Consider the following 17969-nt stretch of genomic DNA (forward strand, 5'->3'; position numbering starts at 1 on the left):
TACCACTTGAGCCACAGCGCCACTTCCGGCTTTTTTCTTTTTGCTTATGTGGTGCTGAGGAATCAAACCCAGGGCCTCATGCATGCAAGGCAAGCGCTGTACCACTGAGCCACTTTCCCAGCCCTGCCTAATACTATTTTAAATGGAGAGTATATCTGAAGATTCTTTTTTCTTTTGTGCTGGTCATGGGGCTTGAACTTAGGACCTGGGCACTATCTACCACTTGAGTCACAGTTCTACTTTCTACTTTTGGTATAGTGGTGGTAAGAGTCTCATGGACTTTCCTGCTTGGGCTGGCTTCAAACCATGATCCTTAGATCTCAACCTCCTGAGTAGCTAGGCCTACAGGTGTAAGCCACCAACACCCAGCTATCTGAAGCTTCTTTCCCTTTTCTTCCTCCTCCTCCTCTGTTTTGTGGGTTGTAGGGCTTGAACTCAGGGCCTGGGTGCTGTCCCTGAACCTCTTTGTGCTCAAGGCTAGTGCTTTATCACTTGAGCCATAGAGCCACTTCCCATTTTTGAGTGATTAATTGGAGATAAGAGTCTCACAAGGACTTTTCTGCTTCGGCTAGCTCTGAACAGCGATTCTCAGATTTCAGCCTCCTTGAACAGCTAGGATTACCTTACTTGTAAGAGTCACAAAACTTAAACCTGACCAGATAAATTATAATCCAGATAAATTCTGGATAACATTGTATGGAAAGTTCTGACAACTTATTCTACAGTATATTAATGAACTAAGTAGAAAAACAAGTTGAATGAACAATACTTTGAGGGCTTAAGTACAAAAATGATTTACCTGTATTCTGGTGTTTGTTGTATTTTGGATTTCTCGTATTTTTGTCCCTCCACGACCTGTTTTTAAAAAGAAAGGTATGGCTAAAGGCATGGCTCAGCAGTAGTGTGCCTGTCTATCAGGTACAAAGCCCAGAGTTCAAACCTCAGTACTGCTCCCCACAATAAAGGACAATTAGGGCTGGGAATGTGGCTTAGTGGTAGAGTGCTTATCTAGCAGGCATGAAGCCCTGGGTTCGATTCCTCAGTACCACATAAACAGAAAAGGCCATAGGTGGTGCTGTGGCTCAAGTGGTAGAATGCTAGCCTTGAGCAAAAAGAAGCTGAGGGACAGTACCCAGGCCCTGAGTTCAAGCCCCCGGACTGGCAAAAAAAGAAAAGGCCAATTACTCAGGAAACTGAGTTGTGAGAATCAAGGTTTGAAGCTAATTAAGGCAGAAAAATCCACGAGACTCTCATCTCAAACAAAAAGCTGGAAGAAATGGGTCAAGTGGTAGAGCACCAGCCTTAAAAGCTAAGGGACCAGTGCCAAGATCCTAAGGTCAAGCCCTAGTACTGGTATTAAAAAACTAAAACAAGGGAGGGGGGAGGAGTTGGGGAGATAGGGAGGGAAGGGATGGGAGGGGAAAAACAGAGGAGGTAACAATATTCGATAGGAAATGTACTCATTACCTTACTCATGTTACTGTACCCCCTCTGTACAACATTTTTACAATAAAAAAAGAAAAAAAAACCCCTAAAACTAAAGGTTGGGTGCAAGTGGCTCACACCTGTAATTCTAGCTACTCAAGAGGCTCAGATCTGAGGATCATGGTTTGAAGCCATCCTAGGCAGGAAAGTCTGTGAGACTCTGCTCTGCAATGAACCATCAAAAAACTGGAAGAGAGGGCTGGGAAGATGGCTCAGTGGTAGAGTGCTTGCTTCACGTGCATGAGGCTCTGTGTTTGATTCCTCAGCACCACATAAGCAGAAAAAGCCAGAAGTGGTGCTGTGGCTCAAGTGGTAGAGTGCTAAACTTGAGCTGAAGAGCCGAGGGACAGCACCTAGGTTCAGAGTTTAGGCCCATGACCAGCAAAAAAAAAAAATCTGGACGTGGTGTGGCTCAAAGTGGTAGAGTGCTTGCCTTGAGCAAAAAGAGCTCAGAGATAGTGCCTAGGCCCTGAGTTCAAGCCCCACAACTGACCAGAAAAAAAAAAAAGCGCAAAGTCAAGTATAGTGGAACATGTCTATAATCCCAGCTACTTGAAAAGAGAGGCAGGAAAAATATAGGTTTGAGGCAAACCTGGGCAAAGCCTCATTCCCTTTCTTTATTTTTTGGTTGGTTATGGGGCTTGAACTCTGGGCCTGGGCACTGTCCCTCAGCTCTTCAGCTCAAGGCTAGCACTCTACCACTTGAGCCACAGCACCACTTCCGGCTTTTTCTGTTTATGTGGTACTGAGGAATTGAACCCAGGGCCTCATGCATGCAAGGCAAGCACTCTACCACTGAGCCACCTTCCCAGCACCATCATCCCCTGTTCTACTTCTGTTTTTAGTCCTCTCCTCTCCCCCTCTCTCTTCCTCGTCCTCTCCTTTTTTCTTGTTTATTTATTTATGGTACTCTGCCTTTGAGATCCTGGTTCAATTTTCAGTATGACACACACACTAAAGGCTATGGGGACTAGAGTAAGGTTCAGTGATAGAGCAAATACTTAAAACACCTGAGTTCTTGGATACTATCCTCAACTTTACAAGAAAAACAAGAAAAGAAAAATAGCAAAAGACTTGAACACACAAAATAGATATATCTCCAATGATACACAAATGGTCAGCAAGTCTATACCATGTTCAACATACTAATCAGGTAAATGCATATAGAAACTACAGTAAAAGACTGCCTCATTCCTGTTAGGATACCCATTCTTTCTTTTGTTCCAGTACTGGAACTTGAGCTCAGGGCCTCTCAACCCTTGAGTTTCTTGCTTAAGTCTAGCATTCTACACATGAACCACACCTCCATTTTTGTCTTTTTGCTGGTGAATAGGAGATAAAGAGTCTCCTGGACTTTTCTGCCCTTGATGCTTTGAACCATGTTTACATCTCAGCCTCTCAACTAGCTAGGATTACAGGTGTAAGCTACATGCATCCAGCAGGATCTCTTTCCCCATTTTTGTGCTGGTCCTGGGGCTTGAACTCAGGGCCTAGGCACTTTGGTGCTCAAGGCTAGTGCTTGATCACTTGAGCCACAGCTCCACTTCTGGCTTTTTTTTTTTGGTGGTTAATTGGAGGTAAGAGTCTCATGGACCTTCCTGCCTGGGCTTTGAATCTTGATTCTCAGATCTTAGTCTCCTGAGTAGCTAGGATTACAGGCCTGAGTCACCAGTGCCTAGTGAGTTTGCCCATTCTAATTTGAGATTTGAAATCAGGGGCTTACAATGGTAAGCAAACATTATCACTGAGAGCTCTATGCTCTATGGCCACTAGTAAATTTTTTTTATTGATATGTGTCAACGTCTAGTGCGTTGGGGTCCCTGGGTAAGGGTCACAAAATCACCAGGACACAGGGGATACAGCGTGCAAACAGCAATTGCCACTGCATGCTGTGCTTTATTGTTAGTGGGTATTTAAAGACAAGCAAGCATAATCTTTGCCAACATTTGGTCAGAAGACATTCACACAAAAAATTTCCACAGATACATTTTTGCTTGACCTATGAGACAATGTCTAGGTATATTATTATCTAAACTATTTTAGAACAAGCTCAAACCACTTCTCCAATCTCAGGAAAATGCTTGACCATCTATGCTTAAGCAAGCAGGAAGAGCTACTTTCTCAGCTCCCAGGAGTCTGTGACATGTGTTTTGAGATAGGGAGAGAGAATATTTTCCCTCTCTAGCCTGGTGTTCCAAGAGCTTTCCTAATCCTAAACACAGTCCTCAGATAATCCTGAGGCTGGAGCCTGCATCGTTCTGCCTCCTCAACATAGATCCTGAGTCTTCACAGATGTAGATTGGAGAAACTGAAATCTATGTGACTGTAAGTCAGTATAACCTACTGGTTATATCATGTCCCTACTGCTATGTCATATAGTATGGAATTCTTTAAAAACAGTAACAACAACAACAAATGGTCACAGAATTCACCAGTCCTACTTCTGGGTTCAAAAAACTTAAAAGCATCCAAAAGAATTCATTCAAAAGAATTCAAAGCAGGGAGTCAAACAAATAGTTGTGTTGTATTCATACTAGTAGTATGAACAAGTGGGGTCCAGTGGTTCATGCCTGTAATCCTAGCTACTAAGAAGGCTCCCATCTGAGGATCAGGAAGCAAAGCCAGCCTCCCCATTAGCTAGAATTTCAGGCATGAGCCGCCACTGCTTAGTTCTGGTATAGTTTTAAGTCTTGGGAGTTCTGTAGCAGAACATTGTGTTCATCATGACTATTGTACCACAGGCTTAAAAATAGGCAAGGTCATACCTGTAATCTTTACTACTCAGGAGGCTGAGATCTGAGATCTTGGTTCAAAAGCCAGCCAAGGCAGGAAAGCCCTTGAGACTCTTATCTCCAAAAAGCTAGAAGTAGAGCTGTGGCTCAAATGGTAGGGTGCAACAAAAACCAAGAGACAGCACCCAGGCCCTGAGTTCAAGCTCACTTCTATAATCCTACCTGCTCAGGAGGGTGAGATCTGAGAACCCCGATTAGAAGCCAGCCCAGGCAGAAAGGTCTGTCAGACTCTTATCCCCCAATTAGCCACCTAAAAGCAGGAAGTAGAGCCATGGCACAAGTGGTGGAGAGCTAGCCTTGAGCGAAAAAGCTAAGGGACAGTGCCTAGGCCTTGAGTTCAAGCTCTAGTAACAGGCAGGCACACATACACGCGCACCCACCCTCCCCCCCCCCCAGAGTTATTAACTCTAACCCAGTCGAGGGTGACTCAGATCTGCAAAAATACCTATTTGGGAGGATGAGATCTGAATTCAAAGAAAGCCTGGGCAGACAAATCTAAAGAGAATCTTATCTCCAAGTAACCAGCAAAATTCTGGAGGTGGAAGTGTGGTTTAAATGGTATAGAATCAGCCTCCAAACAAGAGAATGAAGCCTTGAGTTCAAGCCCCACCAGTACCATCACAAAAGGAAAAAAGTGAACACTAATACCTTAAGAGCAAAGTGTTGTAATTTATGCCCAGTCATTGTAATCATTTAAAAGTGTTTTTTAAATGGATTTGTAAGTTAACATAGAACAGCATGTCATTCTCCAGCAGATCAATGATCGCAGGTAAAGTTGAACTCAGTGCAAGGCACGGCAGATGTTCCGAGCAGCTCCCCACTAAATCCCGCGGATTTCTCGGTGCTCTCCTCAAAACAAAAGGCGACTGGAGCCTGAGCAGGTGAGGAGGCGGCACCTCGCCGAGCCGCCCCGCCCCAGGGCGGCCCCCGCCCCCGCACCCCTTCTCCCCGCCTCACCGATCACGACGCCCACCAGGTCGTTCTTCAGTCGGAAGCAGAGCGGCGGTTCCCGACGGCCAGCCGACCCGGCTTCCGGGGCCCCGGAAGGCTCCCTCCACTCTCCACCTCGCCTGCCCCGACTTCCTCCGCGACCTCTTCTACTGGGCTCCCCCGCCGGCCGCTGCTCCTGAGCTCGGTACCCTGCGGAGCTCCGGCGGGAAGCAACGACCCAGCGGGGGGCGTTGGCTCCTGCCGATTGTCTGGACATGGTTCTGAGAAAGATCCCGCGAGTGCCCCGTAGTTTCCGTGGGGCTCTGACCCCGCCCGCCCCGTCGGCCGTCGTAGAAACCCTGTGCCAGGGCATCCACGCAGCCGCTACTTTAGGAGCCCGCGCGAGCCTCCCCGCGCCCCGCCCTGCTCTTGCTGCGCAGCCATTGGCTCACGAGCATTGTGGGCGGGCCCCTCCCGGATTGGCCAATCCGCTCTCTTACCTGTGGGGGGCGTGTCTTGAACTAGTATTTAAGTACAAGTTGGCTTCCTTTTATAGACGCGGGGTCTTCCAGCGCCAGCTTTGTCTCTGTGCTATTTAATTACCAGAGCACCTGCGCTCCCCTCCACGTCAGAGCGTCGAAAACGCTTCGAACCATGCCTCAAGAACCGTACCGACATTTCCTACATACCCACATTTCCTACATGACTCAGTCGGCACATCAAGAAACTTGAATCAAGGGCGGGCTCTGGTGGCCCTCGCCTGTTATCCTAGCTAGTTAGGAGGCTGAGATTGGAGGATCACAGTTCGAAGCCAGCCCGGGCAGCGAAGTCTGTGAAACGTTCACTCCCGCCTCTCCCCCCTCCCATCCGCAAATCCTGGGGCATGAACTCAGGGCCTGGGCTCTGTCCCCGAGCCTCTTTGTGCTCAAGGCTAGTGCTCTACCACTTGAGTCACAGACCCACTTCCGCCTTTTTCTGAGTAGTTTATTGGAAGTAAGAGTCTCACGGGCTTTTCTGCCCTGGCGGCTTAAATTGTGATCCTCAGATCTCAGCCTCCTGGGTAGAGGATTAGAGGTGAGCCACTGGTGCCCTGCTTCTGCGAGACTCTCATCTCCAATTAGCCACCCAAAAAACCTCAAGGACAGTGCCTAGGCCCTGAGTTCAAGTCTCAGGACTGACAAACACACATACACACCACCACCACCACCACACACACACACACAAAAAAACCCAAAGTACCTTGAAACTAAAGGTTGAAGAAAGTATTCCCCCAGGCTACTTGAGCAAGTATTTTGATATATCTATGCCTATTTTAGTGTTTAAAATGCTCTTAAGCCACAACATCTGTTAAGTGATAAACAGCTTGAAAATCACTGGCTATGAGCTGAAGAGCTGAGGGACAGTGCCCAGGCCCAGAGTTTAGGCCCCACGACCCGACCCCCCCAAAAAAAGAAAATCACTGGTTAGTTTTTGGGTGCCAGTGGCTCACACCTGTAATTCCGGCTACTCAGGAGGCTGACATCTGAGAACCCCAGTTAGAAGCCAGTCCAGGTAGGAATGTCTCTGAGACTCTTATTTTCACTTAACCAGAAAAAAGTCAGAAATGGAGTTGTGGCTCAAGTAGCAGAGCACCAACCTTGAGCAAAAATGCCAAACTATGGTGGTGTGAGGACATGAGCTCAAAGCCCCTGTACCAACACAACAAAAATCACTGGTTTTAGAGACATTGTTCAGTGCATCACATATACTAGTCTGCATGCTTCATAGATTTGGAACTAAAGAAACTGCATCAGGGTTACAAACCAGGTTTACTGACCCTGCTTTGATTAGATCACAGCTTTTGGACTTGTCTCAACAAATCTCAATTCCATTATCCATCAAACCTAGTGGACACTTACAATACTAGGTTATAATCAGGGATTGAAAAAAAAATTCAACACCTGGTCCATCTTAGATGGAATGAGTTAATTGCATCAATTAACTGTAGTAATTTTCTTTCTTTCTTTCTTTTTTGGTTGGGTGAGTACTATGCTTTGAAGGTAGGTTCTCAAGCCTTGTGCCAGTGGCTCCTGCCTGTAATCCTAGCTACTTAGGAGGCTGAGATCTGAGGATCAAGGTTCAAAGCCAGTCGGGGCAGGAAAGCTCGTGAGACTCTTATCTCCAATAAACCACTAGAAAACCGGAAGTGGTGCTGTGGCTCAAGCGGTAAAGCGCTCACCTTGAGCTGAAGAGCACAGGGACAGCACCTGAGCCCAGAGTTCAAGCCCCACGACCAACCAAAAAAATAAATAAAAAGAAGAAGAAGAAAGTAGGTTCTCATGTTTCCCAGGCAGATGCCCTACTGCTGAGTCAGGCCTTCAGCACTATAGTGTATACCAGTACTAGGGCTTGAATTTAAGACCTAGGCACTGTCCCTTAGCTTTTTCACTCATGCTGGCACTCTACCACCTGAGCCACAGCTCTAAGTCTGACTTTAGTGATTAATTGGAGATAAGAGTTGCTTGGATTCTGTCCTGGCTAGCTTCAAACTGGGGATCCTCAGATCTCAGCCTCCTGAGTAGCTAGGATTACAAGGGATAGCCACTGGTGCCCCATTTATAGTAACTCCTTAATTCAATCATCTCTAAAGAAATATGAATAAATTGTAGCACCTAGGGAGTGTATAAAAACATGAGAAAAGTTATGTCTGTAATTTCCATTCTCAAATCCTTAGGACTGATTTTTGCTGTATTTGATTTGCTAGAATATAGCTTACATCTGCTCATGACAGGTACTATTCTGTAGTTTTCTTTTTTGGTAATGTCTTTGGTATTGAGGTAATGCTGGCCTCAGAGATTCTATTCCAGAAAAGATAAGCAGAATACTGTAGACCTTTGGTATCTTCAGGTTTGCCTTTGAGGAAAACCTGCAGATGCTCAGGATGTATTGAGCTCTGCACTGTCATGTTCATGCTTGGTTCTTTTCTCTACATTATCGTGCTTACCTTCTTCTAAAGATATGAAAGACATGTATCCTTTCAACAAATCAAAAAGTTTAGCCTGGCACCAGTGGCTCACGCCTGTAATACTAGCTACTTAGAAAGCTGAGATCTGAGGATCACGTTTCAAAGGCAGCCTGGGCAGGAAAGTCTGTGAAACTCTTTATCTCCAATTAACCACCAGAAAACTGGAAGTGGTGCTGTGGTTCAAGTGGTAACGCTGAAGAGCTCAGGGACAGAGCGTAGGCCCAGAGTTCAAGCCCCATGAACAACCAAAAAAAAAAAAAGTAAAGAAGTTTTACTTTATGGCTTCATTAAACATATCCTTACTTGTCGGATACCATTTGCTTTTTTTGGAGGCAACATTTTTGAAAATGAAGGGCAGGGAAATAGCAGATCACAGAATGATTTAAACATAGTTGGTTGGCAATAATTCAGCACTGACTGAGAGCTTGTCAATCTCAGTTAAGTAGTGGTATACGTGCATGGGAATTATTTATTTATACTTTGTTAGTACAAGGCTTTGAACTTGGCTTCAATCTCACTCAGCTTGCTTGCTTATGGTTGGCAATCTACCATTTGAGCCATGCCTGAATCAGTTTTTTGTTTTATTTTTGTTATTGTTTTTGTAGTTGATTGGAAATGGAGTCACTTAGATCTTTCTATCTAGGCTGGCTTGGAAAGTTGATCCTCCAGGTCTCAGATTCTACAGTAGCTAGGATTGCAAGAATGAGTGCGATGGCCTAAGCCCTAATGTGCATGGGAATTTAATTTCTTTTGTCTTTAAGATATTTCTTGAGGGCTGAGAAGTTGGCTCAGTGGTAGAGTGCTTGCCTTGCATGCCTGAGGCCCTGGGTTCGATTCCTCAGCACCACATAAGCAAAAAATAAATAAAAAGATATTTCTTGACTTTTTTTTTTGGTGCCAGTCTTGGAGCTTGAACTCAGAGCCTGGGCACTGTCCCTGAACTTCTTTTGTTCTACCACTTGAGCCACAGCTCCACTTCTTACTTTTTTTTGGTAGTAAATTGAAGAGTCTCACAGGCTTTCTTGCCTGGTCTGGTTTTGAACCGCAATCTTCAGATCTCAGTCCCCTGAATAGGAAGGATTACATGGGTGAATCACTGGAGCCAGGCAATTTTTAACTTTTATTTTTGAAATTTATTTTGTTCTTAATGTTGTTGTTTTAGAGGTGCTATGCAGTGCGGTTACATTTTCATATGTCAGGTAATAAGTACATTTCCTTTCACACAGTGTCATCTGTTCCCTCATTCTATCCCATTCCTTCCCTCCCATCTCCACTTTCATCAATGTCCAGTGTGCTCCACTGTTATTATTTTATATTTAGTCAAAAATTATAGGGCTGGGAATATGGCTAAGTGGCAGAGTGCTTGCATGCATGAAGCCCTGGGTTCAATTCCTCAGTACCACATAAACAGAAAAAGCCAGAATTGGCGCTGTGGGTCAAGTGGTAGAGTGCTAGCCTTGAGCAAAAGAAGCTTAGATACACTGCCCAGGCCCTGAGTTCAAGCTCCAGGACTGGCAAAACAAATTATAATAAATCCAGGAATAAAGCAGACTTACTATACTTTCTGATACATTCTAATTCAGCAGAACTACCCTTATACAGAAAATGTCCTCTAATGTAAAGTATACATTTTTCAGTAATAATGTAATAAAGTATGGCTCAAATGGTAGTGTTTCAGTCTTGAGTAAAACAAGCCAAGCAAGAATGGGACATCCTGAATTGAAGCCCCAGTGCCAGCACACCACAAAAATAGTGTTCCATCGAGATGATTCAGCCGCTGTAGCATGTGGACAGCTTGGGTAAGAAATGATAGAGAGGGTGGGGGTACTGTTCATGTTTGTTGGCGGAGAAAACAGCTGAAGTGAAAACCTTTGAACTTTCTACCAGGTTTTGCTGGGAAACTAAAATTGTTCTAAGAATAAAGGCCTTTTTTATTTTATTTTTTGAAACTAAAGTTTTCCTCTTTGTTTTGTTTTTAAAAATGAGGCCAGTACTCATTATCTTGCCCATATAATTGTAACCCCCTCTATACGGTATTTTCATAATAAAAAAAAATGAGACCAGTTATTTCCTTGTGCTTGGGCTGTCGATCAGCAAATGATGACATGGATTCTACTTTCTCCAGGGTGAGAGGTGTGAGGCACAGCTGAAGTGGAAATTCCAGGAAAATGAACATTTCTGTACTTTTCACAAAACAGAGCAAAACCCATTCCTTCCTCATCTGTGACACTAAACCTTTTGTGATTAAGAAATGGTGGAGGGCTGGGAAGGTGGTTCAGTGGTAGAGCGCTTGCCTTGCATGCATGAGGCCCTGGGTTTGATTCCTCAGCACCACATAAACAGAAAAAGCCGGAAGTGGCACTGTGGCTCAAGTGGTAGAGCGCTAGCCTTGAGCTGAAGAGCTGAGGGACAGTGCCTAGGCCCAGAGTTCAGGCCTCATGACCAGAAAAAAAAATGGTAGAGTCTCTTGTCTTGGGCATTTAGTCTAGAATTTAGTAAACCAGTAGGCAATCAAGTCTGATCTTTTAACTAACAGACACCCAAAAGGATATTGAATAAAAGGTAGGATTCATACCCAATTTTGGCAGAAGGGTCTTGTTTTCTTTCTGTAGGCAGAAAGGCTTCTCCATCCCACCCACCTCCATCCCCCCCCAAAAAAAATAGAAGGAAAAGAGCCTAGAGCCAGTGGTTCACACTTATTTTCCCAGCTAATCAGGAGGCTGAGATCTGAGGATTGCAATTCTAAGTCAGCCTGGGCAGGAAAGTCTGTGAGACTCATGTTTCCAATTAACCAGTAAAAAGCTGGATGTGGAGTTGTGGCTCAAATGGTTATAGCCATGGCCTTGAGCTTAAGAGCTAAGGTATACTGCATGGGCTCTGAGCTCAAGCTCCAGTAGTAGCGCTACTCTGGGGGCTAAGATTTGAAAATCAAGGTTCAAAACCCCAGCAGACAAATTGGTGATATCCTTATCTCCCAAGTAACCAACAAAAATCCAGAAGTGAAGGTATAGTTCAATGATAGAGCTATTAGCCTTGAGTGAAAGAGCTGAGTGAGAGTGGGAGCCCTGAGTTCAAGCGCCAGAGACAAACAAACAACCAAAATGGAGCCACCAAGTCTTGCTCAAGGTCACACCCGGAGTTCAAAGCTGTTAATGACAGCGATGGAGACAGTGAGAATATTTAAGTCCATCCTGATATATATATATATATTCTGTATATATATGTATATATATTCTGTATATATATGTATATTCTGTGTATAGACACAAATATATACATATATATGTATATATACATATATGTGTGTATATATATTTATTTAAAACCAGGAAATTTCTATGAGCTAGAAATTATGCTCAGCTCTATATTAGCATTATTTGATTTTTCTGTCAATCCTGCAAGAATTACTGTTTTTAATTAACATTTTACTGATGAGCAAGCCAAGGAATGAGAAAGTTAAACTGTACAGTCATAGCTGGATGCTGGTGGCTCACGCCTGTAATCCTAGCTGCTCAGGGGGTGATCTGAGGATCGTGGTTCAAAGCTAGGCTGGGAGAAAAGTCCCCATGAGATTCTTATCTCCAACTAACCTCTCAAAAACCAGAAGTGGTGCTGTGGCTCAAAGTGGTAGAATGCTAGCCTTGAGCAAAGTAGCGCAGGGACAGTGCAAAGGCCTTGAGTTCAAGGCCCATGAGCGGAAAAAAAAAACAACCAAAATTGTATAGTCACACAATGCCACTTTATTGATTTATTTGTTTATTCCTATATGTGGAGATGCAGATAGAACCCAGGGCTTGAGGTATGCCAGATGAGCACTTTACAGCTGAGCAACATATTCAATCCTAGCATATTGCTTTAATTAAATACTTTGAAAAGCAGATAATTCATTATCCTCTCTCTCTTTCTCTCTGTTGTACCAGAGCTTCTGAGAGCCTCCTTTTCCAGGCATTCCTAACCACAATAAGCTAAAATTATCTAATTGTGTTCAAATGATCAATGATCTAAACAATGTCTTGTCTCTACTTTTTTTTTTCTTTTTGATGGTCCTAGGGCTTTAATTTAGGGTGTGAATGTTATCCCTGAGCTTTTTTGCTCAAGGCTAGCACTCTATCACTTGAGCTGAAGCTCTACTTCCATCTCTCCCCTTTCCCCCTGCCCTTGAAACCTGGGCACTCTCCAGCTCTTTCGCTCAAGGCTAGAGCTCTACCACTTTGAGCCACAGTACTGCTTCAGGTCTTCTGGTAGTTAATTGGAGTTTCATGGACTTTCCTGCCTGGGCTGGCTTTGAACTACAATCCTCAGATCTTAGCCTCCTGAGTAACTAGGATTATAGGTATGAGCCACTGGCTCCTGGCTTTACTTCATTAATTGGAGTTAAGAATCTTATGGGGCTGGGAAGGTGGCTCAGTGGTAGAGTGCTTGCCTTGCATGCATGAGGTCCTTGGTTCGATTCCTCAGCACTACATAAGAAGAAAAAGCTGGAAGTGGTGCTGTGGCTCAAGTGGTAGAGTGTTAGCCTTGAGTTGAAGAGCCCAGGACAGTGCCTAGGCCCAGAGTTTAGGCCCCATGACCAACAACAACAAAAAAAGAGTCTTTTTCTGCCTAGGCAGGCTTCAACCCTAGATCCTTAGTATCAGCCTCCTGCGTAGCTAGGATTATAGGCCTGAGCCACTGCCACCTGGCAATGCCATGTTTTTAACTAAACTTTATGGGAATCATCAAGGTATCATTAATTTTTTGCCTCACTCTAGAACCAGGCTCCCTGTCTGTTGCTTGTTCCCTGTCAAGTATATAATTCATGTCTGTACTGCTGAAGATGGCTGGAGATGTACTAAAGTCATCTTCTCATGGCTGCCACGTAATAAATCATTCTCAGCTCTTCACCATGTCTCTTTATTTCATGTACAAGGATAAATGGCCAGACCCAACATGTGTAACTCCTGAAGTTTAACCCTGGGGTCTGAAAAACCTATGTTCATATCTATTGTATACTTGAAATGTTCCATAACAAAAAACACTTAAAAAAATGTCATTATTATGAGCCTGGTGCTGGTGGCTGATACCTGTAATCCTTGCTACTCAGAAGGCTGAGATTTGAGGATCAAGGTTCACAGCCCAGCCAGGACAAGGAAAGTCAGTGAGACTCTAATCACGAATTAACCACCAGAAAACTAGAAGTGGCACTGTGGCTCCAGTGGTAGAGCACTCACCTTGAGCTGAAGAGCTCAGGGACAGCGTCCAGACCCAGAATTCAAGCCCCACAAGTGACAAAAAACAAAACAACAAAAAACAAAACAAAAAAAACCCAGAATGACTCTAAATTAAAAGAGACCAGAGATATAACAAAGGAGGTAAATTTGACTAGACAGCACTGAAAATTAGATACTCAGGAAGGTAAGACAGGAGGATCTCAAGCTTGAGGACAGCTTAAGCTACAGAGTAAGAACATGTATCAAAAAAAATATCAATTGGAAGCCAGGTGCCAGTGGCTCACTCCCGTAATCCTAGCTATTCAGGAGGCTGAGATCGGAGGATTCTGGTTCAAAGCCAGCCAAGCCAGGAAAGGCCATGAGACACATCTCCAATAAACCACCAGAAAACTGGAAGTGGTAGAGCTTACATGGAAGAGTAGCAACCTTGAGCCGAAGAGCTGAGGGACAGTGCCCAGGCCCAGAGTTCAAGCCCCATGACTGACCAAAAAAAGAAAAAAAAAGTCAATTGTGAAAACTAGGAGGACTGAAAATCTATTTTTTTTTTTTTTTTTGCCAGTCACGGGGCCTGAACTCTGGGTCTGGGCGCTGTCCCTCAGCTCTTCAACTCAAGGCTAGCATTCTACTACTTGAGCCACAGTGCCACCGCCAGCTTTTTTGCTTATGTGGTACTGAGGAATTGAACTCACGGCCTACTGCATGAAAGGCAAGCACTCTACCACTGAGCCACCTTCCCAGCCTCTGAAAAATCTAATCTGTATTAGATAAGAGTACTACACTAGTGTTCAATTTTCTAAGTTAATAATTGTTGAATATTTAGGGCTATGCAGGAGAATGTCATTATTCATGCTTAAGGGATCATGTTAAATTACTTGGGATAAAGCATTATGATATCTGCCCCCAAGTAGTTCACAATAAAGGTCTATCTAGGTAGATAAAATGGAGTAAAATGTTCAGAATTGAGTAAACAAAATGGAAAGTATAAAATGTAAATGTTTATTTTTTGGCAGTCTTCCACGGGTTTACTTTTTCCCCAAATAAATACTTAGCAGAGAAAGAATACAAGAAAATGTTTAATATTATAGAAAAATAAAAGACATTCATGCACTTTTTAACTGTATTTTTTTTTTTGTCTTTTCTTTTTTGGTACTGGGGATCGAACCCAGGACATTGCGCTTGCTAGGCAAGCGCTTTGCCACTGAGCTACATCCCAGCCCTCATGCACTTTTTATATTGGTACTGAGGTTGAAAGCCAGGGCCTTGAACCTGCTAGGCAAGCACTCAATTACCTGAGCCATGCCCCCAGCCCTTTTTCTTTTATCCTTTTTCAAAAAGGCTGATGTAGACCACATTCCTTCTATTTACACTTCAACTTAGCTGGGATGACAGGTGCACCACCATGCCCAATTTTTATTGGTTGAGATGATGTCTCCTCAACTTTTAGTTCAGGTTGTCCTCTGTCTCCATACCTTCTATATACTTTTTTTTTAAGTGGAAGGAGAATCCTAAAAGTAATATTGAACTTTTGGTGGGAAAAGAGGATATGACAGAAAGGAGGTGATTGAAAAGGCAGATTTTTGGAATTAAAAATCCAAAATAAGATACTTAAAAAAAATCTATCTGTGTTGGTCTCTCATGCATATGGCCCTAGCCATAAGAGTCTCATAGACTTTCCTGCCTGGGCTGGCTTTGAACCACAATTCTCAGATCTCAGCCTCCACAGTAGCTAGGATTACAGGTGTGAGCCACTGGCACCCGGCTGTCCACAGCTTTTAAACTGTTTTATGATAGTTTCAAATGTGTGATATCTTTAATAAGCTGACTTTTTTTGTTGTTGTTGTTCATTCCTGGAGCTTGGCATAATCTCTAAGTTCTTTTGCTCAAGGCTAGCACTCAACCACAGCTCCACTTCTGCCTTTCAATTGTTAATTGGAGATAAGAATCTCACATGGACTTTCTGACAGGGCTGGCTTTGAACTACAACCCTCAGATCTCAGCCTCCTGGATAGCTAGGATGATGGGCGTGTGAGCCACCAGAGGCCGACTTTGATACGAGATTAAGAACATGGGGAAGAAATGTACACTGATGTTGGCTGTGTTAGGATTGTGGAAATAAAATTTGTCTTTTTATGTGGTCTATTATGGCCACCTGTGACATTTTGTTGAAAAAACAGGATAGAGTCACTTGAATAATTTCAAAACGGTAACCATCTGGAGAGGCAGAATCAGGAGAGGAGAGAACATTTACAGGCTCGTTGGGCCTGCTCTGGGCCTCATCTGCCTACCTGTCTTTGGAAGGGAACTGGAAAACCTTATCCTAGGCACTGACGATGATTCAATAAAAATAAATAAACTATACACATTTCCACACGGGCTGAAGTAGAATCAGCTTTACACTGTTGACCGTGACACGCTGGAGCAGAGGCCGTGAGGCTGTATATTCTGTAGCTGAGATGACGACTCAAGAGTCTCCAGGCCCCGTCATAACTAGTTCCGGGAAGAAGCGGAAGTGACTGGGGGCCGGAAGTGATTGGGAAGAGGTCCCAGCCACCAGGGACTGGTGGGCCACTAAGGAGCACCCGCCCATGGGGCGGGGCTCGGGGCTCCATAAAGAGCCGGGCCTGGGAGGAAGTTGGCTCCAGCATTTGCAGCCTGGCTTTTAGGCCATGGGTCCTCCAGACCTTAGGTCCCCTATGCTTGAAGTCGCGAGGCCTGTTGAGCCTTTGCAGAGTGGAGAGCAGCCATCTGCTGAGGCTCGTCAAGGTGGCCAGCGACCGTCTGCTGAGGCTGGGCAGGGTGGACAGGAACCGTCTCCAAACCTGGACAGACTGCTTAGGATTCCACTTCCGTCACCTCAAGTTCGCGTCGTGCCTTGGTGGTTTCCCGTTGAAGAAATGAGCCAACCTATCGTCTTCCACCTGGAGACATGGGTGGTAGAGGAGATACTTGGTGAGCTGCCCCTCACCTGAGGGCTTGGTGCCAGGTGGGGAGAGGCCAGCTGGGCCTTGCTCTACAGCCTCCTTCCCCCATTTCGCAGGAGTTTCTCCCCCACCCCCAAGCCCTCAGTGCTACCCTTCCCTGGGCAGCATTCCCTTCAAATCTCGACCTGACACTGTGCCCGCCTTAAGAGTCTCCCCTAACTTGTTTAGGTTCAAACCAATCCACCATCAACGAACTGGAATGGCTGAGTCAGGCCTTGCTGCATGTGACCAAGTTGCCCTGTGGGAAAGTGACTGAAATCACCATCTTTGGACGGCCTCGAGAGCAGAATCTCCTGAAGGGCTTTCTTCTAAGCCTAGCAGTGTGGTACAAAGAACTTAAGGTCAAGCGAGGTGAGGGGCTTTGGGAACCAGCCTGAGGAGGGAGTCCCAGGTGACCCTTGTGGCCTATTGACCTCTCTCTAGCCTCCTTTAACCTCCTCACAACATTTTTTAGTTCCTAAACATTAGGAAACTGCAGAGCTTCTGAGGTACCCTTTAGCAGGTTTAGGGCAAGAAAGTGGAGATTAGATGATTTCAGGTGCATCACTGCACACCTCAGTCTTAGCAGGACCACACCATCCCATAGCCAAGTTGTGTGTGGCACATCACTTCTGGGGCTTGAACTCAAGGCCTGGATGCTGTCCCTTAGGTTTTTTTTTTTTTTTTGCTCAAGGCTAGCATTCTACCACTTGAGCAACAGCTCCACTTTTGGCTTATTAATTGCAGGTGAGAGTCTCTCAGACTTTCCTTTGAACCTCAATCCTCAGATCTCAGCGTCCTGAATAGCTAAGGGTTCCATGCATGCGCCACCAGGGCCTGGCTCAGGTCCAATCTTAAAAGCTATGTGTCCAGACCTTTCTTTTTCTTTTTTGTCGGTTGTGGGGCCTGAACTCTGGACCTGGGCGCTATCCCTCAGCTTTTCAGCTCAACGCTAGTGCTCTACCATTTGAGCCACAGTGTTACCTCTGGCCTTTTCTGCTTATGTGGTGCTGAGGAATCGAACCCAGGGCCTCATGCATGCAAGGCGAGCACTCCACCACTGAGCCACCTTCCCTGCCCTTTTTCTAATCACAGAACATTTTTCCTTGTGGATGACTGGTATCAATTGCTTCTTTTCCAGCTGAGAGGATGCAGCAACTTGAAGAGTTCTTGAAGAACCATGAGTAATGATCAAACACTCCCCAGCATCCTGTTTAAGACAGTTTGTCAGGAGTGTTATATAGACAGCCTTGCTTCTGCTATTTAAGTTGAAGACAAGCAAGTATTCTTAAATTGCTGTATTTGTTTTTTGTGTACCTTCAGGGATTACAAGAACTATAATAAATGAATTTTGGGGCATCTGGCATACAAAGATATTTTTGATCACATATAATAAAAATACATAAACCATGTAGCAGTAAGGAGTGAGTAGAAGCCTGATAGTGATTTTTTTCCTCCTCTTTACATATTAAAAAAAATCCTTAAGTGTACAAAGGGGTTTCAGTTCAACAGATTAGTTTATGACTACAATACATCTTGAATTCCTACCATTTATGGTCAGAGGCAGGTCCTCAAATACAGGAGTATA

The 17969-nt window shown here is 44.5% G+C and overlaps 2 protein-coding genes across 2 annotated transcripts in view; one reads left to right on the forward strand and one right to left on the reverse strand.

Annotated features, from left to right (window-relative positions):
* The window catches only part of Ddx43 (DEAD (Asp-Glu-Ala-Asp) box polypeptide 43), a 36200-nt gene extending 30716 nt beyond the window's left edge, over positions 1-5484 (reverse strand). The window contains exons 1-2 of the mRNA XM_013035293.1: positions 5235-5484; positions 800-855 (exon numbers count right to left, since the gene is read on the reverse strand). Of these exons, the coding sequence (XP_012890747.1) occupies positions 800-855; positions 5235-5484 (306 nt within the window). The remainder of the gene's footprint in view (positions 1-799; positions 856-5234) is intronic.
* A 10603-nt stretch (positions 5485-16087) lies between these two features.
* Positions 16088-17569, forward strand: Ooep (oocyte expressed protein). The gene is made up of 4 exons (XM_013035294.1): positions 16088-16184; positions 16281-16370; positions 16571-16753; positions 17523-17569. Exons 1-4 carry the CDS (start codon positions 16088-16090, stop codon positions 17567-17569), a joined length of 417 nt encoding a protein of 138 aa, XP_012890748.1.
* Positions 17570-17969: the final 400 nt, after the last annotated feature.

This window comes from Dipodomys ordii, unplaced genomic scaffold (genome assembly GCF_000151885.1).
Source record: "Dipodomys ordii isolate 6190 unplaced genomic scaffold, Dord_2.0 Scaffold208, whole genome shotgun sequence".
Lineage (NCBI taxonomy): Eukaryota > Metazoa > Chordata > Mammalia > Rodentia > Heteromyidae > Dipodomys > Dipodomys ordii.